General features: G+C 35.8%; 3 protein-coding genes and 1 non-coding gene across 7 annotated transcripts; 3 read left to right on the top strand and 1 right to left on the bottom strand.

Annotated features, from left to right (window-relative positions):
• Positions 1 to 463: 463 nt before the first annotated feature.
• LOC122275397 (gamma-interferon-responsive lysosomal thiol protein-like) lies at positions 464 to 2,747 on the top strand. 2 transcript variants are annotated; one of them, XM_043084430.1, is made up of 5 exons: positions 508 to 872; positions 1,674 to 1,739; positions 1,937 to 2,077; positions 2,275 to 2,367; positions 2,467 to 2,747. In XM_043084430.1, the coding sequence occupies exons 1-5, from the start codon at positions 522 to 524 to the stop codon at positions 2,557 to 2,559; spliced, it is 744 nt and encodes a 247-aa protein (XP_042940364.1). In that variant the 5' UTR covers positions 508 to 521; the 3' UTR covers positions 2,560 to 2,747. The 2 variants fall into 2 exon arrangements, with proteins under 2 accessions (XP_042940365.1, XP_042940364.1); XM_043084431.1 differs by lacking the exon at positions 1,937 to 2,077 and having other exon boundaries at positions 464 to 872.
• A 936-nt stretch (positions 2,748 to 3,683) lies between these two features.
• LOC122275346 (kinetochore protein SPC24 homolog) lies at positions 3,684 to 7,170 on the bottom strand. The gene is made up of 5 exons (XM_043084359.1): positions 6,865 to 7,170; positions 5,039 to 5,180; positions 4,843 to 4,944; positions 4,125 to 4,198; positions 3,684 to 4,006 (listed from the first exon to the last, which is right to left on the bottom strand). The coding sequence occupies exons 1-5, from the start codon at positions 7,040 to 7,042 to the stop codon at positions 3,897 to 3,899; spliced, it is 606 nt and encodes a 201-aa protein (XP_042940293.1). The 5' UTR covers positions 7,043 to 7,170; the 3' UTR covers positions 3,684 to 3,896.
• An 89-nt stretch (positions 7,171 to 7,259) lies between these two features.
• TRNAS-CGA lies at positions 7,260 to 7,341 on the top strand. Its single transcript has one exon. It is a non-coding gene; the product is annotated as a tRNA-Ser (tRNA).
• A 6,018-nt stretch (positions 7,342 to 13,359) lies between these two features.
• On the top strand, positions 13,360 to 20,315 carry LOC122276124 (ubiquitin-activating enzyme E1 1-like). Of its 3 annotated transcripts, none has more exons than XM_043085616.1 (7): positions 13,360 to 13,576; positions 13,698 to 13,981; positions 14,157 to 14,374; positions 16,012 to 16,806; positions 17,042 to 17,910; positions 18,006 to 18,438; positions 19,428 to 20,315. In XM_043085616.1, exons 2-7 carry the CDS (start codon positions 13,837 to 13,839, stop codon positions 20,022 to 20,024), a joined length of 3,057 nt encoding a protein of 1,018 aa, XP_042941550.1. In that variant the 5' UTR covers positions 13,360 to 13,576; positions 13,698 to 13,836; the 3' UTR covers positions 20,025 to 20,315. The 3 variants fall into 3 exon arrangements, with proteins under 3 accessions (XP_042941550.1, XP_042941548.1, XP_042941549.1); XM_043085614.1 differs by having other exon boundaries at positions 13,674 to 13,981; XM_043085615.1 differs by having other exon boundaries at positions 13,671 to 13,981.
• The last annotated feature ends 2,082 nt before the right edge of the window (positions 20,316 to 22,397 follow it).

Here is a 22,397-nt window from a genome sequence, read left to right as displayed (position 1 = left end):
TGTTGTAGTCATCACAAGTCTTAAGTCTTAATGTTAGTCCAAGACATGACTTGTTTAACAAGCATTTTTATTGCACACATCAATTAACAAAAGCATAGCATTCATAGATAACTTTGATCCGACGTATAATTATATGTTTTTAAGTCTTGTCTGCTACTACATTCAAGCCGCCTGGAATTCTCCTCATTGTGGTCGAAACATTGCAGAGAAAGCTCTGTTGCATCTTAAAATGGTAATTCTCTCGTGAAAGTGTTGATCTCAGCAGTTATGTACGGAGGAAGCTTCTTTGGACCACATTGAAAGAGTTCATCCATGAACCAAGTAGTTCATGGCTTAAATCATTTAAAATATAAATAATTCCTTGTTCTTTACGAACCAGTGTGTATATACCCGTATTATTATCTCTCAATAAGAAACCTCAATCTCAGGAATTGAACTCCTGCACTGAAGAATTAGTAGGAAAGGGACACGAAATTTCACATGACACTTTGAAAAGCAGAGCTTGCTCAAACTATAAATACATGCACAACCTCCTAGACAAGCCTCCAGTACCGTATCCGCTCTCAAACAAAATGACTGCTCCCAATTTTCTCTTCACATGTGTAATAGTTTTCTTCTGGTCCTTACTCCTATCTTCTTTTCACGCCATTCCTGCTTACCCAACTGATGATTCTCTCAAGGTCTCTGCTACTTATTCTCAGAAGGTTAATCTATCTCTCTACTATGATACGTTGTGTCCATTTTGCGCAACTTTCATAGTGAAAAACCTCACGGGAGTCTTCTACGAGGACCTCATCAACATCATCAATCTCAGGCTAGTTCCCTGGGGCAACTCTTACATCAATAAATCTAGCAATAGCATTGTTTGTCAGGTTACATATTCTCATCCCCATTTTGGTTTTTATTAGACTTCATATGAGAATAGCTGTTTTAGAACTTGTTTACTCCGGGATTTCTCTCAGAGACGTTCTTTTTCCTTCAGATGTATATTCCTAGCAGACTTGACTGTGCATAGTTTATTCTGCTCAGAAGTATGAGGTTTCCATTATTGGTTGCTGAAAAAGCTGTTGGAAAATAGGAAAAAATAGAGTTTTGATTGCTTAAACAATAAGTTGCCCAAAGTGAAATTCAACTAAGAAGTGTGTTATGATCAGTTGAATGGTTTTCTCTGCAACCAAACAGGGATTGTACTGGTCGATGAAGCTCCAATTGAAGTCCTAAAATTTTCCATGGTCAAAGTAGATTAGAAATTAAAAGAAAAAAAGTACACTAAGAGGGGGCGGAGGATCCCAATAAATATTTCAAAACAAACATTACATTGCAGTAAATAAAAGCAAATAAAAAAAATGGGACCATTAGGTTCAGTCCCATGACATTACAGTGAAGTTCATACTTCACTCATTAGCAATATATGGGCCCTCCCTCTTTGTCCTCATGACCTTTGGAATGTATTCTTTGCTGCTCAGCTACTCCATTCCCAATGTTTTGGCACCCATATAATTTATCCAGCCTAGCAGATGATGCCCTACGGCCCCTACTGCCACCGGCAGAGTTACTGTGGCATGTCACCTCCATCAATGAAAATGTTTGACATTACATTCAATACAACCCTGTTTAATCTTTAGATATGATTGTTTCTCATTTTGGATTTGAATTTTGACAATATTTTGTAGCATGGCCCGGATGAATGCATACTCAATACTTTGGAAGCCTGTGCCATTGACGTCTTGCAAAATGTGGTATGGCTGCTTTCTATTCCATATTACTCTGAAGTTCATAACTAAATCAGATACCAATCTTCCATCCATTCAGAAGTCATCAGCATTGTCTCTCAAAGAACTTTGCTCTTTACAAAGTTACTTTCGAAGCCTGAGACATGACTTCTTGCATAATGTGGTTCTGAAGCTCTCTTTCAATTGCTAATTCTCCATTGCAGAACAAGCATTACGCTTTGATATACTGCTTTGAATTTCTAGCCATTGAAGGAAGGGAAAAAGACTGGAAAAGTTGTTTCAACTCTCTGGGGTTGCCCAAGAAACCCGTTTTGGATTGCTATATTAGTGGAAATGGAACAAGGGTTGGTTTCATTTATTTTTTATTTTTTTCATTACCCTTTGGTCTTATTGTCCTAGCTTTTACTTCCTAACTGATTTGTTGATCTCAGAAGCCATTCAGTATTCTACTTTTAAATTTCTTAATATACAATAAGGAATGAGACATGCTGCTTTCTCCTATACTCTAAATGGTGAGGTCTAAAAGGAAATTGATATGCAGCTTGTGCAGAAGTATGCTGATGAAACTGCCCGTCTAAATCCCCCCCATACATTTGTGCCATGGGTGGTGGTGAATAATCATCCACTCCAAGAGGTTAGTCCCTAATTAATCTATTAAACATCCCCCCTCCTCTCTCTCTCTCTCTCTCTCTCTCTCTCATTCATCAATATATGGCTGCTATCCATAATGCAGGAGTATCAAAATTTTGCAGCATACGTCTGCAAGGCATACAAAGGCAGCGGTGCACCCGAGGTCTGCAAATCGCTTGTAACTCAGATCAACTAGATTACAAGGCATATGTAATCGATGAAATTTGCAATACATGTGAAACTATAAGACTAGACCCTAACCAAACCAATATCCTAGGCAAAAAACATGCATGATTTCGTACGTTGCACGTGAATGTAAGCTTCAGAATGAATCTACGTTGTGTTCACTAAAAAACAATCATGTTTGATAATCATTGATCCCTCTCTCCATTTGAGTAACATTTATAAGATTTCTTGGCACTACCATGCAAAAGGGATAGCACGAAGAGAGAAGATTAAAAGTTATATTGAGATTTGAAAAAATTGATTATTTATTATATTTTATATGAAAATTTAAAATAATTATAATGATGAGATGAAATACGATAGATTAAGAAGATTTCTCAATCCAAATGACATTTAAAAGTGCTCGATCAAACTATAGATATCAATGTGCTAACATTGACACTTTCTCAAAAGTTCTACTTATAATATAATAGCTCAAAATATGTTAAATTAGTAATTTATAATATCTTTCATTTAACAACTGCCGATGATTTAAAGGTCAATGAGATTAATTTAAATTCCTACAAAAAGGGAAAAAATCCATCAATTTAATAACTTCTTTGATACTGCAATATGAGCACATGACAGGTGACAACTGATAGCAAAGACTTGCGAAAACTGCCAAAAGCCTTCTTACCTAACTTCTCAGTTTAGCATGGTTTTAAAAAAGGCAAGAGGGGTAAACATACACACGAGATAATGAAAAGGTTAGGTGAACTTCAATTCATAAAATACATGTTGCAGATATACACAGATTAAATTTCATCAATGGATGGAATAAAACAAAAATCAGAGGGAGTCTCTTCTTTTGCATTTGCTAAATTTCAAACTTTTCCATTTTGGTTGTTTCGAGTATGCTTTTCTGGGCACCGGTTCCATCATCAAATGCTTTCAGGAAAAGGATGCTAACGAGGGGAAAAGATACTGCAATACATGACCTCTTGAAATTGCAGTAATAGGGAATGAGAACAGCAGGCTTAAATAGTAGGTGATAATATAGATCCAATAATTTCAAAGGCAGAGCCTTCGGACCCACCCCGGTCCAATAAATAGTATTGAATAATAAATAAAAACAAATGAATAATGAAACTAGAGTACCTCTTGCTGGCTGCAAGCACCAACCCAACTCGTAGAAATAATTATAGAAAATCGTGCTACACAATAACTTAGCGCAAACACAAACTAAAGATTACAGCTTGGAATATGCAAAAATGCGAAGTTTCTAGAAACGCCAGGCCAAGAAAAAAAGGACTAAGAGAATTAGCACACTATATTACACATGCCATCTGAATGGATAAATGTTATTATCTACGATGAACCTATCATTTTCCAAATGCCATTACATGCATCAAGGCAATCTATCTTCGTTAGGTCAAATTCAAACCTCTCGACCACCTTTTTATCCCTATCCACAATATCTGCAATTAACAAGGGTTAAGGAGAACAGAGTTGCGATAATATTTGGCCACCTTGAATCTGAAAATAGCCATGCAAAAGAAAATATATCAAATATGCTAAACAACAGCAGAAGGATACGTCCTGAGAATCTGGACTCGTCATCCAGGTTTGGTATGATATTTGTGACAGAAGCATACAATGAGAGCATCCTCCTGCAAGATAAAAAGACGTTGGCTTTTGGATTTATGGAAGATTAACTGTTATTCTCCTCTACTTCACACAGACACCCGCACACAATGTCCTACACTGCAGCAAACACTGATGCAAAAGATTCAAGACTATTTTCATGAGAGAGAGAGAGGGGGGGGTCAGTAAACACTGCGGCAAAAGATTCAGGACAATTTCATGAACAATGTCCTACAACCCTCAAATATTCATCTTATAAGAACAAAAATGGATCTCCATACATGTTTAATCATACATCTAAACTTGACAAACTCAGGCATGATTAAACATGTATGGAGACGATAATAGCCCCCCACAAACATAATAAACCGTAAAAGGTTATACAATTTGTCAAGCTTGTAGCAGTTTGGCTAATATCCAGACTTCTTATATGAGACTAATTTATATATAAAGATCTGGTGTAAATAAATTATTAAAGATAGAAAAGTTGTAGCCGCAATGGCCTATAAATAGTACACTCATAGAAGAACACAATTGGTTTTTCAACGCATGAACCTAAAGCAATAAATAAATTAATAAGCACTCAAGCACTGATCACTTTAGTTTGTTTTTTTAGCTAGATTATCATAATTTACCTTCTGTGCTATAAAATGAGAAAACATATACTTACTGTGCCCTCAGCTCATCCTGCTCAAGTTTCTTCAAAATTTGCCTTCGTTCTTGAACAGAAACCCGTTGGAGTTCCAAATCATTAATCTCGTTTGTGATAATTGTGTTCTATGTAAAAGAGAGACTCAATAATCAACGCCATTGGATAAAACCAAGGATCGAAAAGAGTTCATGATTAAAATTGACAATATACTTATCTAAGTTCATCCATAAGAAAATGTTCTTTCTCAATTTCATCGTGCAATTCTTTCTGAAGAAGGTCGATTTCAGAATCTGCAGCAACCTCAGTTTTAGCCTCCTCTGTTCTCTTCTTGCATACATCTATCTTTTTCTGATAATCTGCATCATATAAGAACATGTCAAGTGCACACTATAGCCTCAAAATATACAAGACAAGCATAAATCAATTGAGATCCTTTCTGTTGCTTATAGCATGCGATTGAAAACCTAAACGCTCAGATATGACGTTGACTAAACTCTAAATGTTAGTCAGTGATATTAAAAAGAAGTACATTTTCAACTTATCCATCTTAAGCTCATAACTAAAGAAAAACATACAAACATCTTTGCCTCAGCTATATCTTTCTAAGGCTTCAATATCAAAATTAAAATAATTCAAGCCCAATTTGAACCGTTCATTAATGTTTCCAATTCGCACAACCATGGTATAAATTCTGGCTTTGGTGTCAAATTTGCATGAGGGAATTTTTCCACCATTCTCAAATCTTGAGTAGGATACTCAAAAAACGATCCCCATTCTGAATGATCGTTAGCATGAAAAGTTTTACAAGAAGAAGACATAAAATGGGACAGAGGATGTGGCCATAAGTTCAAGACCCACAGGGAGTGTGCCTAAACAACCAATCACAAAACATTGTGGAAAAGGGCATAGTAGCAGATCTTCACTAAGATTTTGTTCCTTGAAGAAACATTAATTCATATGTGTTTACTATGAAAGTGACCTATAAAAAAAAATGCGTTTACTATGAAAGTGAGCTTCAAAGAATAATTTTGTTCCATCTCAAGGGATGAAAGAAAACATGTCCACAAATTTAGAGAAAAAGCCGGAGAGCTTTTCTCCTAGATCTTAAGATGGTGCAGTTTGTGAGTTTCTCTTTTAAAGTTTTAACATAAACCACAAGTGTGCTTCAAATATGTGTATATATAATCACAAATAATTACCTTTCCATTATTATTACCCTGATTCTTGTTCTAAGATCACAATCACGAGAATCTTAACTAGGACTACATAGGACCTGTAGTGCAATAGGTAGGTCCAACCTTGCCAAAGATAGGGATTTAAAATCTCCGTACTCCCTTAAACCCATCCTCCTTTAACTACTTATATTGTATTTATACTGCTCTAATTTTCACCCACGACTCACTACCACTGAAAGGGCACACAATATAAACATCATCATAAGAAGGAAGCAGCACATGGGCTTACTTTTTCGTATGCTTCCTGTGTAGATGGGCTTCGCCTATTGCATTCGATGAATAAAATAAATCTTTACTTATAAAAAAATTAAAAAGAAGCAGCACATTGTCACAGTCCCATCACTCTTACAGCCACGATCCCTTTTCTAAAACTGAAAGACAAAATGGGTTCAGCTGCTGGTTCAAATATTCAAAAAGTTTTATTTTTCAACAGTTCGCACGAATTAAACTACCAAGACAGGATACTTCTAATTTGAACCAGATGCATTCATCCGATCTAGGACTCAAGCTCAAGCACAGGGTCACGCAAACCACAGATGACCATAAACGTCTGTTTCAGGAAACTATAAAAATCGACATTTGTGGTTTAAATGTTAGCATAATTATATATATGATACATAAATAAAATCAAATTAAAGGTCTTTAGAAGCGAAAAAAATTGTTTCGGAAAAATCTAAATCATTAACTACAAAGACAAAAAAAATCTAAAACACTGAAATCAAAACTAGCGGGGAAGCAAATTAGTTTATGAGAGAGAAAAAAGAAGATGTTAACTTTAATGTCTGAAATGAGTGAAGAGACGAACCTTGAAGTAAGGATTGGGCCTCGAGGAAATCGGCGTCGCAGGAAGAGCGGAGGGCCTTGGAGTGTTCCAGACACTGAGAGATGTTGCTGAGGTCTCTCTTGTCCTTCAAGACGCGCACGAGGTCGTCGCTGTAGGAGATCAGCTGCTCTACGTCGATGTTTCTAGATGAATCGACCATTTTCTCGAGAGGTCGTTCCCGCACCGGATGGGTTTCTATGGTAGTCTAGGGTTTCAGCATTTGTTTTTCAACAAATAAGATTCAGAAATTAGGGCCCAGAATCTTCGTGATAGCGGGAAAATCGAAGAAGAAATGAGAGGGAAGAAAATTTTGATTAAAAAAACCGTTTCGAGTTATATAAAACTTATATATAAATCTTCTAACTTCTTGGCAGAACGTCGATATGTCCGAGTGGTTAAGGAGACAGACTCGAAATCTGTTGGGCTATGCCTGCGCAGGTTCGAATCCTGCTGTCGACGTCTACAATTTTCTTTTTAAGTCTTTTTGCCGTAAAATAAGTGTAACCAGTATGCGCTGTTAGAACACTCGCAATGAGTTTTAGTTTTGTAAAATTTATTTTTATGTAAAATTTTAAAGAAAACAGCTTAAAAGTGCATCCAACAGATTATGTATTCTATTTTTATTTTTAATTTATCTACAGTATTGCCTCTACATGTAAAAGGAGTTGTACACAAATGTAAACATTATTTTATTTATTTTGTCTCTTCTTGTATTTTGCCTCTCGCAATAATTTCTCTTTCTTTGTACTTTTTGTCTCACAAAATATTAAAAAGTATAATATTTCAAGATTATGAAATAAAAATAGATAAACTGATATATGATATATTGTAAAAATCAGTATATAAAATAAAAAAAATTAGTTTTGATTATATATATTGAAGGATAAGATGAATAATCCATTGAAAGTGCTCTTAGCCCCGATACTTCCCCGCATTTCACCACCCTCATGCACTTCATCAGGATGCCAAAAAGCAAAACTTCACAATTAGACTACAACCCCACTGCTTAGTCGTCTTCAATTTTCTTTTTAAGTCTTTTTATCATAAAATAAGTGTAACAGTATGTGCTGTTAGGCCCGCACTTCACCACCTTCATGCACTTCATCAGCAATAGAGGACGGTGCGATATCCCGTTTTTATATATTTTTTTATTGAATGAGTATTTTAATTTAATTAAAATATTGATTCTTTTATTTTAAATTTATCGAATTTTAATTAGATTTATTTAGTTGTAAAATTTATTTTAAGGTGCTTTCTTATTATTTATTATTTTGTGTTTAAATTGCTCTTTAATTTAATTTAGTTTATTTTTAGATTTTAAATTTTGTTATTAGTTTTTACTAATTATTTATTTTATTTGAGCTAGATATTATGTTTAAATTATTTTATTCAATTTAATTTTTTAAAATTATTTTCATTGGATCAGTTCTGGAGCCTAAATGCAAAGAATGTATCTCATTTCTTTTCCCTATATTTTCTTTTTATCTTTTTCCTTTTCTTCTTCCTCTTTCTTTTCCCTCTTTCTTTTCTTTTTCCTCATTTTTTCTCTTCTGATTCTCTCTCCCCGCGCGCTCTCTCTCTCTCTTCCCCTCCCGCCCGTTTCCTTCGTCTAGCCTTAGAACCGCCATTGTGGCGCTTTGCACTGCACCGTCCCCATCGTTCAACTCCCTTCCAGCCTGTGAACCTCCCCACCAAATTTCAACCCCAGTCGAGCGGCGTGCTAAGCCGCACGTGCCCCACCAAGCCACAGCCCAAAATCATCCCCGCATCACCGTCACGCAACCACTAGCCACCATCTGTTCATCATCACCGACCTCTTACCAACCTAACCCACCCATTTCCAGTTTTGATCCGTTGTTGAAGCAACCACCACGAGCTCAACTCCGTTTTGGCATTTTTTCACTTTTACCACCTTTTCCGTTGCCGCCACCCACGGCCAACCACCACTTCTATTAGTTTCACAAATACCTCTAAGTCATTTTCTATTAATCTCAAGTCTTGGTTCGTCCCCATTCAAATGTGGATATTTTATAACCCACGACTACAATGTATTTTATACTGTTACATTATTTTTTTTGTCACATTTTGCAGTCCATTGATCTCCTGAAAAATATTATATAGCATTGTAAGTATTTTCTAAATTTCGTTTTAGATTTAAATATATTTTAGCTTTAACAATAAATTGTAATTGGTTGGTTATGCCGGAATAAGTCCAATGAGTTCGGAGGTCGAATGGATTGGTGGACGGAGTTGGTTTGTATGTTGGTTGATGTTGAGATTTGTTGGATATTTTGATGTGTGCATTGCATGGAGTATGCATGTTCATGTTTGAAAAGGAAAATTGGATTTTTTGCATAATGGCATACATATACATATGTTGAATATTGAATACTGGGTTTTCATGTGTAAATGAATTTTTGGGTGCATGTGTATCACAACCCCAAGCCGAGATTGAGTATTATTTCGGTGGAACTCCTCTGGTCACTCGGGAGCACAATATACTGAGTAACGTCTCATGGGTTGTCGTTGGGCAACAACGGGAGCATACATGATGGTAACTCTCTCGTATCGACTCTGTGGCCCCTCTTCTGACGGGGGTTAGAGGATGTTAGGCTACGTATGTGCTGGGCGTGGAACTGGGCATCACTCATTACGAAGTCACACACATGACCATTACCCATTGTGTGACGAAGGGAGTCAAGATGTGCAGATGACCCATAAGGGAGGTCATGATGCATTCGGTTAATGAAAATGAAAATTGATTTGAGACTTGGATTTTGTGCCATTTTCTGATAAAATGACGATGAAAATTTTTAAATGAAATATTTTGGGCCAAGTATGACTTTTGGCATGAGTTGGAAAACGAATTATTTTTGGGTCAAATGTGACTTTTGGCGTGAGTTGAAAAATGAATTATTTTTGGGCCAAATATGATTTTGGCGTGAGTTGGAAATGAAATATTTTTTAAGAAAGATTATTTTTGGATCTCATGCATATGGCATCCTGTTCATGCATATTGTTGAGTTTTAATATATTTTTATCTTATGGGTGTTTGGATTAATACTTACATGTAGTATTGTAAATTTTGATGCAGAAGGCGATGAGGTTAAGCCCGAGAAGGCAGCTTCGCCAGAGGAGTGATCGGAGATCACTCGTGAATTGTGATATATTTCCTCCTTTTGTTTATTGTTTTGATTTGTATCATATTTATGTTAGTTAATTGTAATATTTTGATATGCTTGTTTTAAGTGAGTTTGTATTTAAACAAAATTCTAGTATTTAGTTGAAAGATTTTTATTACCCGTTGCGTTACTTTTGTGTATACATGTTGCATATACACACACTTGGCACTCGGCGATAAGATGCGTGATCCGTGTTGTCATCATCCTGACGCCTTGATTTCTATGTGTTTATACATGAGAGTTGGGGCATCACAGACGCCGTGTTTTTAAGCCTATTTTTATCATAAATTAAGTGTAATAGTATGTGCTGTTAGCCTCGATACTTCCCTGCATTTCACCACCCTCATGCACTTCATTAGCAATAGAGAACATCGAAAAGCAAAACTCCACAATTGGACTGCAACCCCCACTGCTCAGTCATTTCAATTTTCTTTTTAAGCCTTTTTATCATAAAATAAGTGTAACAGTACGTGGTGTTAGCCCCGCACTTCACCACCCTCATGCACATCATCGGCAACAAAGGACATTGGAAAGCAAGACTCTATAGTTGGACTGCAACCCCCACCGCTCAGTCATCGTTCTCCCATCGATAAGGCCATGCTGAACCTTCTCTCACAATGCTCTCTGTTCTCTCTCTCTCTCTCTTCAACCTCAGCCCATCTCCCTACGCTGTTGCACGTTCACATCTCTATCAGTATGGAGCTCAAATTATAATAATTTGATTTTGAATATCACATTGTGTTTGAAAATTGTTGTATTGATCTCTTATGTTTTGGTCATAAGCTTCAAGATTTATTTAAAAAACGGTCGGACCAAACAAGACATGTTCTCTTCATATAGATCCTCTCATCATAACAATACTCAGGCAAACATGAAACATATTATTTTCATTTTATCTTTCTGGCATGCATGAGAATCTGATATTTAATTAGAAATTCATGCATCAAACAAGAACGTACTAAACATATCAAATTATCCATTGAAAAATTCTAATTAATCATATGCATTAAACCTTAATACACATATAAATCCCAATCTTACTCATTTTTCTTAGCAACATGGTTGCTTCTTCTAAATTGATCTCATTTTATTCCAATCATGTTTTCTTGCATGTTTAGTATTATTTACTATTATTATTTTTGTTGAAAATAAGTAAAAATAGGTTTCTATATGGAATGAATATTATGAACAGAAAGAGAGTATATTTATAGAGAAAAATAAAATAAAATAAGAAAATAAATAAATACAAGATCTTCTAATAAAGGTAGTATTTTAATAAAATACTACTTTTATAACAAATAAATGTTATAACACCTTTTTATTTTACGTGTTCATCTATGTCCAATCTAAATTTTTAAGTTTAGAAAAAAATAATAATAATAATAAATAGCAAATAATGTTTTGTTTTTAAATTTTTATTTTTATTGCGTAAAAGATATTTATTTTGTTAAAACTATATCTATATATATTTATATATACGAGCCTATAACTCGCGCAATGCACAGATTGTTGTGTATATTTATATTTTAATATAAATTACTGTAACTTTTAAGTTTTATTTCTTTTCTTACATATAAATATTTAAATCAATTCAAGTCTAGACCTAAATGCACTATTTCAACTTTTATATTGTTTCCTCAAATAAACTACCCTATAAACTGTTTCAAATTTCTCCACTATAAAATCCAGTCTCTTTCTAAATCTCTCTTTCTTATACACAACATACACAACAATCTGCCCATAGCGCAATGTGCTGGTTCTTATAATTGTTAGAAAGAAGTCTCTAAAAACATTAATCCAACAGTAATCGAAAACTCTATTATTAAAAAAAAAAAAGTATTTGAAAATTATGATTTACACATTAGTTATAAATTCTAAATAGATAAATTTTGTTTAGGTTTTTTAGAAAAAAATAAATTTTATTAATAAAAAATAGGTATTTTACATTTTCTTTAAATGAGATTTTTTTTAATAAAATTTTATGCATATTGTAAAGAGATTTTTATGTAGGTAAGTCCAAACATGGAAAGCTTGGCTCGACTGGGCGGCCCCTTGGCTCATTAGAGGCCTTTGGTCCATCAGAGGTCGGCCTATGACTATGATCGTGTAGAAAGACTCCCAAGATGCAAGGAAAGAAGAGGCACATCACATTCACATTCCATTACGGAGCCTAATCTCATGTAGCATTGTGCAGGCAAGTGGGCAAGAAACGTGGGAAGCCCATGATCTTCTAATAGGTAGGGGAAGGATGAGCCAAACGGCATGCACCCGCAAGGAAGAAAGGACAAGAAGCCACGCCGTATTAATTTTACTATCTTAAAAGCTATGTTGCATTAAAAGAATCTGATTAAAAGAATTGATGAGTACACATAACCTCTTGACATGAGGTATGTGTAGTTAACCTCCACAAACTTAATATAAAAAGTAATTCCTACATACGAAGAACTCTCTATTCACTTACATAAACTATGAAGACGATAATGTTTTGGCATCGGAGACTTCCCAACCTCTATTAAGGCCTCTATATTTTTGTATTTTCTTTGTATTTATAGGCCCAAAATTGAATATTGGAGTCATTAGAGTCTGATCCAAAAGTATGCAAAATAACACATTTTTTGTTTATCTATTTAGAATTTGTAGAAATTATTTCTCATCCTGTAACGTGCTAGTAGGGGTGGTAATATGTGATACAATCCGTTAACTCAACAAAAATATGATACGATAATAGTGGGTTTGAGTTTAGTTTTAATGGGTTTGAATCAAAACGGGTTGACCCATTAAGGCACGATTGTTTAACGGGTTGATAACGAGTCAACCCGTTTTGACACGTTATAATCCGTTAATAAAGTTAAAATTATAATTATACCCTTATACTTATAAGTAACATTTTTAGAATTTTAATTTAGATATTTTTATTATTTAAATTGTAATTTTAGAGTTATAGTTAGTTTTATAATTTTTATAGATATTGTAATTTTAATATTTATATAAAATTATATTAAATTTAATTATGTCAAATCAGTTAATTTTTCTATTTAATTTATTTATATAAACGAATTGACACGATACGATTCGTTATGTTAATGAGTCGTATTAATATTTAATATTTTAATACGATAAATTTAACGAATTGAATTAAAATTTATTCATATAATATAATATAAATATCATGACACCGCACGAATACAATTCATTAATATGATTTGACATTTGCATCCTATACGTGACCTCAATCCATGTACCGTATCCGAGAAGCCAAACGGCCCTTAATTCTTGGGGACCATCATCACGTACACCCGATCAAAGCCCTTCCTTTTTCACTCCCCCACACATTCTCACTCGCTTGCACTCAGTCCCCAAGAGAGATAAACCGACCTTCAAAGTGACAACCGAATCTGAGCTCGGAGCCGTGAAACCCTAAATAACCGGCGTACGTAGCACAAGAAGACAGAGAGAGAGGACAAAGCGAAGTTCATCAGGACCGCTTCATTTACTTCTCCAAAGTCCACTCGGTATCTTCTTCTTCTAATTGTTTTGTTCTTGTTTTGCTCTAAAGATTAAATTCGGAGTACCTGTTGTTATAATGGAAATGAAATTGTTTCTCAGCAGTTCACTGCACTTTATGCTTCCTAGAAAGAGAGCGGCGGGAGCGGAGGCTGTTCAGACCACCACCGAATCCTCGCCTAAGAAGCATTGCACGGCCGTCACCACGGGGAACTCTAGGAGCAACGACGATAACAACAACTCGATCGCCAACACCGAAGACCATATCATGGCTTTGGGAAATGGGAATTCGATTGATATTGACGAGGATCTCCACAGCCGTCAGCTTGCGGTCTATGGCCGTGAGACGATGCGCCGGCTTTTTGCCTCCAACGTTCTCATTTCCGGCATGCAAGGTCTCGGTGCCGAGATCGGTACGTAAATAGATATATTTGTTTTTTCTAAGATTGAAAGTCGTGGATACTTCCTTTCTTTTGTTTTGTTTTCTTGAAGTTTCACTTGTGATGGAATCGCGCATCCATGAAAAAAAAAAACGAGTATTGTTATTATAAATTTTTTTTATCCACAATGCTTAATGCGTTTTTTCAGCAAAGAACCTTGTTCTTGCGGGTGTGAAGTCCGTCACTCTGCATGACGAAGGTGCTGTGGAGCTGTGGGATCTATCTGGGAATTTCATTTTCTCAGAGGATGACGTGGGGAAAAATCGGGCCCTCGCTTCTATCCAGAAATTGCAAGAGTTAAATAACTCTGTGGTCATATCTACTTTAACAACAGAATTGACTAAGGAACAACTTTCCGATTTTCAGGTAATTTTTTTGAGTCATTTAACGATTATTGGTGCATTTCATTAGATAAAAATGCTTAATTTTCATTGCCGGTGCTTAATGTCCAGAACCTCTCTGTTTTGTTTTTGTTTTTGTTTAAAGGGTGTTTGGTAGTATTAGTCGAGGATAAAGAAAACTAAAAATAAGATTATTGAGAAGAAAAAGCAAAAATATCATGAACATCTGAATGCAGTGGGAGAAATAACACCACATGGTAAGCAAAAGCACAGAAGATGAGAAACTTGCTAATGGATCCAATTTGTTATGGTCTTGTCTTATTCCTTTTAATATTGTTACATCTTTGTGTTGCTACCAAAAAAAGAAAAAAAGAAAAGAAAAAATAAAGTCGTTCTTTACAAGGAATTGTATGTGCATGTGGATGGATGGATGGTACAATGTGAGAATCTAAAATTTGGAGGAATTAAGCATTTTTATGTGTTCCATGTTTCATTGTTCGTATTAAGTATAGTAGTAAAACGTGCCACCTGTACAGTCCAATAACAAATTAGAACTACTACCATACTTGATAGTTTGTCTTTTTAACTTTCACAATCTGTATTAATTTTAACACAGCCGATAAAAGTGTGTTGAAAAGAAGGTTGATGAAGTCAGAGAGGATGGAAGAAAGAGAGCTGGTGACTTAAACAGCCACTACTCTTCTTTTTTCAAATTAAATTCTCTAAGGGGTGGTAAGATTTGTGGTTGGTTTAATTATTTCCAATTTTTTCTTAGAATGCATCTAGGCATTTCTTTTGTATACTCCTTGTGTACATGGACATTGCCTATTTCATTCGTATTAATAAAACTTTCTTACTTGTAAAAAAAATTATTCCAATATTTTATTGTTCTTTCTACAAGTATTTTAATGAGATCTTCCAGAGCCTATCTTGCTAGATAAGAAAATCGACTTTTTTTGAATTTGGCTTGGGCACATTTGGGTGGATGTCTATCCAAGTTGGGAAATTTTTTCTTTGATAAAATGGAATAATATTGTTGAATGCTAATATAAGCTTCTCTAAAATCTTCATAGATCTCTCTTTCCTCATTCCATATGTGTGGGACTGTGATTGCAAACTTTTGGAAATTTTTATTGGTGGCAACTGAAGTTTGAGTGGTACTAAAGGGGACCACTCAAAGGCTTAAGGAATTACGTTTATATTGTCAGGACTCAGTTCTTTTGATAGTTTTATGAACTGTGATTATTCTATGTATCATTAATATTCTATTGCCAAACATTAAGCGATTTTATTTCTTCTATTAAATTATTACACCCTATTTCTGCTCTTTTCTTTCCTGCACAAACTCATAGTTTTGTGTATGGTAATGGCGGGTAGTTGGACTATTGAACTTGATGCTTTTGTGGTTTTCCTTTCAATGAACTTGATAAGGAATATTATCATTCAAAGCCCTTCACATCTAGTTAAAGTAGACAAATTTTGTATAGAAACAGTTGGTTTAATCACATTAAAGTCTGCAAATGTAATTTCAATATTGGAGAAGATGTGTGTAGTTTGATACTGATTGTGCTTTTGAGTTCTGAGTGATTTCTATTAATATTTGTTTTCTTTGCTTTCTTTATTATATATGAATTAAGCAATTTGACATTTGAATTCCTACAGGTGGTAGTTTTTACCGATATTAGCTTGGAGAGAGCAATTGAATTTGACGATTACTGCCATAACCATCAACCTCCAATCTCCTTTATAAAATCTGAAGTACGAGGTCTTTTTGGTAGTACGTTCTGTGACTTTGGCCCTGAGTTTACAGTTTTTGATGTTGATGGAAAAGATCCACATACAGGCATAATTGCATCTATTAGCAATGACAACCCTGCTCTTGTGACCTGTGTTGATGATGAGAGACTTGAGTTTCAGGATGGAGATCTTGTTGTGTTCTCTGAAGTCAATGGAATGAAAGAATTAAATGATGGAAAGCCGAGGAAGATAAAGAATGTAAGACCCTACTCATTCGCTATTGAGGAGGATACCGCAAAGTATTCTGCATACGTGAAAGGTGGTATTGTGACACAGGTGAAGCAACCTAAGGTATTGAAATTCAAGCCTTTGCGAGAAGCACTAAAGGACCCTGGCGATTTCCTTCTAAGTGACTTCTCCAAGTTTGATCGTCCACCACTCCTACACCTGGCATTTCAGGCGCTTGATAAATTTCAGTCAGAGTTTGGACACTTCCCAGTTGCTGGATCAGAGGATGATGCTCAGAAATTCATTTCTTCTGTCACTAGCATGAATGATGCCTTATCGGATGGGAGGCTTGAGGCAATTGACCAAATCCTTCTTCGTCATTTTGCATCTGGTGCTAGGGCTGTCCTGAATCCCATGGCTGCCATGTTTGGTGGTATTGTTGGACAGGAAGTTGTGAAGGCTTGCTCTGGGAAGTTTCATCCTCTTTTTCAGGTTAGTTACATTAGTTTGGGTTGAATCTCTATGGATCTGCGAACCTGATCTAGTGATGATCAGGTCTTCACTTCATCCAGAGTGTGGATTGGGTCTGCTAACCTGATTGAGTGAACTCTTAGTTTTATCTGCCGTCTTGAGTTTAGCATCAATTCGAACATTGATATTTTATCCTATTTTTAAGTTTTGATGATGTATATTTTCAACTCAAATATTTTGTATGTTTTTTCCACAGTTTTTCTACTTTGAATCAGTCGAGTCTCTTCCTGCAGAACCCTTGCTTCCTAGTGATTTGAAACCATTAAACAGTCGTTATGATGCACAAATTTCAGTGTTTGGATCCAAGATCCAAAAGAAGTTGGAGGATGCAAAAATATTTGTTGTAGGATCTGGCGCACTAGGGTGTGAATTTTTGAAGAATTTAGCTTTGATGGGAGTTTCTTGTGGTAAACAAGGGAAGTTAACAATTACCGATGATGATGTAATTGAGAAAAGTAACCTTAGCAGGCAGTTTCTCTTCCGGGACTGGAACATTGGACAGGCTAAGTCAAAAGTAGCTGCTTCAGCTGCTGCTTTGATAAACCCTAGTCTCAACATTGAAGCGCTGCAGAATCGTGCGGGTCCTGAGACGGAGAATGTGTTCAATGATGAATTCTGGGAGAATCTTAGTGTTGTTGTCAATGCTTTGGACAATGTGAATGCTAGGCTTTACATTGATCAAAGATGCTTATATTTCCAGAAGCCACTTCTAGAATCAGGAACCCTGGGTGCCAAGTGCAACACTCAGATGGTCATTCCTCACCTTACGGAAAATTATGGTGCTTCACGGGACCCACCTGAAAAGCAAGCACCCATGTGCACAGTTCACTCATTCCCTCACAATATCGACCACTGCTTGACATGGGCTCGATCTGAGTTTGAGGGTTTGCTTGAGAAGACACCGGCTGAAGTAAATACTTATCTAACCAACCCAAATGAATACGCATCTGCAATGAAGAAGGCTGGTGATGCTCAGGCTAGGGATAACTTGGAACGTGTACTTGAATGCCTTGACAAGGAGAGATGTGAAACCTTCCAAGATTGCATAAATTGGGCTCGTCTGAAGTGCGGTTTCTATTTATATTGGTCCATTTATTGGTTTACATTATAGCATTGTGTTTTTTAGTTCAGCTTCTGATGGCATGTATTTATGGAACCAGGTTTGAGGACTACTTTGCTAACCGCGTTAAGCAGTTAACATACACTTTTCCCGAGGATGCCACAACCAGTAACGGGGCTCCATTCTGGTCTGCTCCCAAGCGTTTCCCTCGCCCACTGCAGTTCTCAGTTGATGATCCCAGCCACCTTTATTTTATTATGTCAGGGTCTGTGCTACGTGCAGAGACATTTGGCATCCCAATTCCTGATTGGGTCAAGTCTCCTAGAAAACTGGCTGATGCTGCTAACCAAGTGATAGTCCCTGATTTCCAACCCAAGAGAGGTGTTAAGATTGTTACAGACGAGAAAGCTAGTAGCTTTTCCACTTCATCCATTGATGATGCTGCAGTCATTGATGAGTTGATCATGAAGTTAGAAGAACGCAGGAAGCTGCTATCGCCAGGTTTCAGGATGAACTCAATTCAGTTTGAGAAGGTTAGTCACCTTGCACTTGACCTCCCCTGTGCCCCTCTCTGCTTCCCTTTTGTAAAACCTTTTTGACATATTGTTAACATGTTTCAATTCTTAGGCTCTAATTAATTTATTAATATGAAGATATATTCTGGAAGCGCTTCTTTTTATTTATTTTTTTTATTTTCTTATGGTGGGCCGTGTTTTTCTGAGCTTATTTTTTGTGATACCTCATATGATAAAGATGAGGGTAGGTGGTGAATGAGATTCGACATTTCTTGGAAAGGAGAAGTTCTTGCTCTTTATAAGATTCTAATGTGGCTTCAGTTGTATCATTGACTAGTCCTTTTAGAGTATAGGCCAGGTGGTTTGGGCCTTTCATTGGGGCATTACAAATGGTATTAGAGCCTATTCTAATTAGAAATATGGGACTTGAGCCGTGCCACTTATAACAGACAAGCTCGACGAGGAAGTTGGGAATTTAAGAGGGGTAGATTGTGATACCCTATATGATAAGGGTAGGTGTTGAATGAGATCCCATATTGCTTGGGAATGAGAAGTTCTTGCACTTTATAAAGTTCCAATGAGGTTCCAATTGTATCATTGACTAGTCATTTTAGAATATAGGCCATGTGGTTTGGGCCTTCTATTAGAGCGTTACATTTTTATTCTTAACTTAATCAAGATCTTTTGAGTGTTCTTTGAAAGCTATTTCCAAGTCTCCAAAAGGACGACATGGACTGTGTTTTATATTTGACAATGTTGCTGATAAATAGGTTGCTGCCCCTGGCCTTGTTCATCCTACCTTATCTTGCCACTGAAAATATATTACGCCTTTATTATTTATTTATACTCCACTCCCTACTCATAGCATTTTGACAAATTTATTACTGTTTATGTTTCTGTCGGAGGTTTAAATGTGGAGTTCTGTAAGTTGTTGTCTAGTTAATTTTGTAGGTTAGAATCATGCATCTAGTTTTTTCATGCACTCACAAAATTTCTGTGATACCCAGGATGATGACACAAACTATCATATGGACCTGATAGCTGGGCTTGCAAATATGAGGGCAAGGAACTATGGCATCCCTGAAGTTGACAAGCTTAAGGCCAAGTTTATTGCTGGGAGGATCATCCCTGCCATTGCCACCTCCACTGCTATGGCAACAGGTCTTGTTTGCTTGGAGCTGTACAAGGTTCTGGATGGAGGGCACAAATTACAGGACTACAGAAACACCTTTGCCAACCTAGCACTCCCTCTATTCTCAATAGCCGAGCCTGTTCCTCCTAAGGTGATCAAGCACAAAGACATGAGTTGGACCGTGTGGGACCGATGGATTTTGAAGGACAATCCAACTTTGAAGGAGCTTCTTCAGTGGCTGAAAAACAGGGGCTTGAATGCTTACAGCATCTCTCATGGGAGTTGCTTACTTTATAACAGCATCTTCCCAAAGCATAGAGAGCGCATGGATAAGAAGTTGGTGGATCTGGTTAGGAATGTGGCCAAGGCAGAGCTGCCTCCATATCGGCAGCACTTTGATGTGGTAGTGGCTTGTGAGGATGATGATGACAAAGATGTTGATATCCCACAGGTTTCCATTTACTTCAGGTAGGCATTTTGATGTAGTTAGTCGGACAACTGAGATTGCGGTCTTAGGACGAGACCCCCCCCCCCCCAAAAAAAAAAAAAAACTTCAGTTTACCTGAGCCAATGAATAGAATGTCTGTTACAGAAACTACTTTTTTTCTTTCTTCTTCCTCTTATCTCTCTCTCTCTCTCTCTTCCCTTTTTTTTTTTTTAAAAAAAAAAAAAAAACATTTTATAGGTTTTTGAGTTAGGAACTCCTTATCTGCATTATTATCAGTGATTGTGCCATACCAATATCGGTGCTTTGCTTCTTTGAGAGGTTGAACCATGTTTCTTATGATTCCCATCTAATATACTAAAAAGCTTAAATTCTGATGAAGCACTGACCTCATGGATTTCATCACTACGATGCCTGCTAATGTCTTGATCGGTATCACATTTTCATGAGCGCCAATCCTCTTGTTGCAGCTGCTTCCTCTTATTGTCGAGTTCCAAGATGTATCGAACCTCCCAACAAATTTCTTCTTTCCAAATCCTAATTAGATAATAGGGTTGAGCAGAAATTCGAAAATCCGACTCCGACTCCGGCTCCGCTCCGACTCCGACAAGTCGGAGTCGAAGGTAGAGGTGTCCCGACTCCGATCCGATCCGACTCCGACTTCCAATCCGACTCCGACTCCGACTTCCAATCCGATTCCGACTCCGAATTCTACTCCGACTTCGATATTGTGCATATTTTATAAAAATATTTGTTATCAATATATTAACATCTAATAAATAATAATCTATAAACATTATAATGAATAATACAAGTTAATATAGTTATTATAAGTTAATTTACATTACTAATTTACTATAAGTTAGTAAGTTACTATAAGTTAATATAGTTATTAGTTACACTATAAGTTACTAATTACTATATCTTATATAGTTAATTTACATTACTAATTTACTATAAGTTACTATAAGTTAATATAGTTACTATATAAGTTACCATACCTTATATAGTTAATTTACATTACTAATTTACTATAAGTTACTATACCTTATATAGTTAATTTACATTATTAATTTACTATAAGTTATTATATAAGTTACTAGAAGTTACTATATAAGTTACTATACCTTATATAGTTAATTTACATTACTAATTTACTATAAGTTACTATATAAGTTACTATAGCTTATTTTATATTTTACATTATTAGTTTACTATAAGTCAATATATAATATATAGTTATATATATACTATATATATTAAGGGCTTATATAGTATATAGTTACTATAAGTAATTAACTATACTTATATAATATATATAGTTATATAATATAATATATATAGTTATATATTAACTTAGTAATTAACTATACTTATATAATATATTGGAGGAGTACTTATATAATATAATATATATAGTTATATACTAACTTAGTAATTAACTATACTTATATAATATATTGGAGGAGTACTTATATAATATAATATATATAGTTATATATTAACTTACTAATTAACTATATTTATATAATATATATAGTTATACTTATATACTATAATATATATAGTTATATATTAACTTACTAATTAACTATAGTTATATAATATATATAGTTATACGTATATACTATATAGTTATATTATATATAATAGTATAGTTAATATATATAATATTAAAACAAAATTAATATTTGATTTAGAGTTAAAAAAAAAGGGGGCTGAAAATACCAAAACAGAGTCCAAACGGCGTCGTTGGACTCTGTTTTGGTTGCCAAAACAGAGTTAATTTTAGTAAAACGGCGCCGTTTACCTCAGTACTGATTACTGAAGACCGGTTATATTCCCCTCCCGGATACCGAAGCAGTTAAGTTAGGGTTTTTAACTTTTTACGCTATACTTCAAACTTCAGGCTTTAGCCCCCACGATAGTCATTCCAGCGCAGCGGCAAGCCGGCAGCCCCAGCCTTCGACACCCTCAGCCACCAAGAAACGGCGCAGCCCCGGCTCCGACGGCTTCTCCGGATCTCCTCTCTCTCTCTCTCTCTCTCTCTCTCTAGTTTTTGTTTGTTGAAAATGGGTTTGAAATCCGGTATCTCCTCTCTCTCTCTCTCTCTCTCTCTCTCTCTAGTTTTTGTTTGTTGAAAATGGGTTTGAAATCCGGTATCTCCTCTCTCTCTCTCTCTCTCTCTCACTCTCTCTCTCTCTCTCTCTCTCTAGTTTTTGTTTGTTGGTTGTTGATTTTTGATTGCTCTCTCTCTTTTATCTGCTATCGTGGATTCGTGAGGAATATTATTGAAAAATATTGTGGATTCGTGAGGCCGACTCCGCTCCGACATGTCGAAGTCGGAGCGGAGTGGGGTGTAAGCGGAGTCGGAGTCGGAGGTCGGATTCGGCCTCCGAC

This window comes from Carya illinoinensis, chromosome 9 (genome assembly GCF_018687715.1).
Source record: "Carya illinoinensis cultivar Pawnee chromosome 9, C.illinoinensisPawnee_v1, whole genome shotgun sequence".
Lineage (NCBI taxonomy): Eukaryota > Viridiplantae > Streptophyta > Magnoliopsida > Fagales > Juglandaceae > Carya > Carya illinoinensis.
This window is presented reverse-complemented; position numbering and strand designations above follow the sequence as displayed.

Excerpts from the sequence above, each read along its gene's own strand:
- LOC122275397 (XM_043084430.1), top strand. The coding sequence starts at position 522 with ATGCACAACCTCCTAGACAAGCCTCCAGTACCGTATCCGCTCTCAAAC. Across the intron at positions 2,078-2,274 it reads TTAGTGGAAATGGAACAAGG|CTTGTGCAGAAGTATGCTGA; the intron begins GTTGGTTTCATT and ends ATTGATATGCAG. Across the intron at positions 2,368-2,466 it reads ATAATCATCCACTCCAAGAG|GAGTATCAAAATTTTGCAGC; the intron begins GTTAGTCCCTAA and ends TCCATAATGCAG.
- LOC122275346 (XM_043084359.1), bottom strand. The coding sequence starts at position 7,042 with ATGGTCGATTCATCTAGAAACATCGACGTAGAGCAGCTGATCTCCTAC. Across the intron at positions 4,945-5,038 it reads TTTCTTATGGATGAACTTAG|AATTATCACAAACGAGATTA; the intron begins ATAAGTATATTG and ends TACATAGAACAC. Across the intron at positions 4,007-4,124 it reads CGAGTCCAGATTCTCAGGAC|ATATTGTGGATAGGGATAAA; the intron begins GTATCCTTCTGC and ends TGTTAATTGCAG.
- LOC122276124 (XM_043085614.1), top strand. The coding sequence starts at position 13,687 with ATGCTTCCTAGAAAGAGAGCGGCGGGAGCGGAGGCTGTTCAGACCACC. Across the intron at positions 14,375-16,011 it reads AACAACTTTCCGATTTTCAG|GTGGTAGTTTTTACCGATAT; the intron begins GTAATTTTTTTG and ends GAATTCCTACAG. Across the intron at positions 18,439-19,427 it reads ACTCAATTCAGTTTGAGAAG|GATGATGACACAAACTATCA; the intron begins GTTAGTCACCTT and ends TGTGATACCCAG.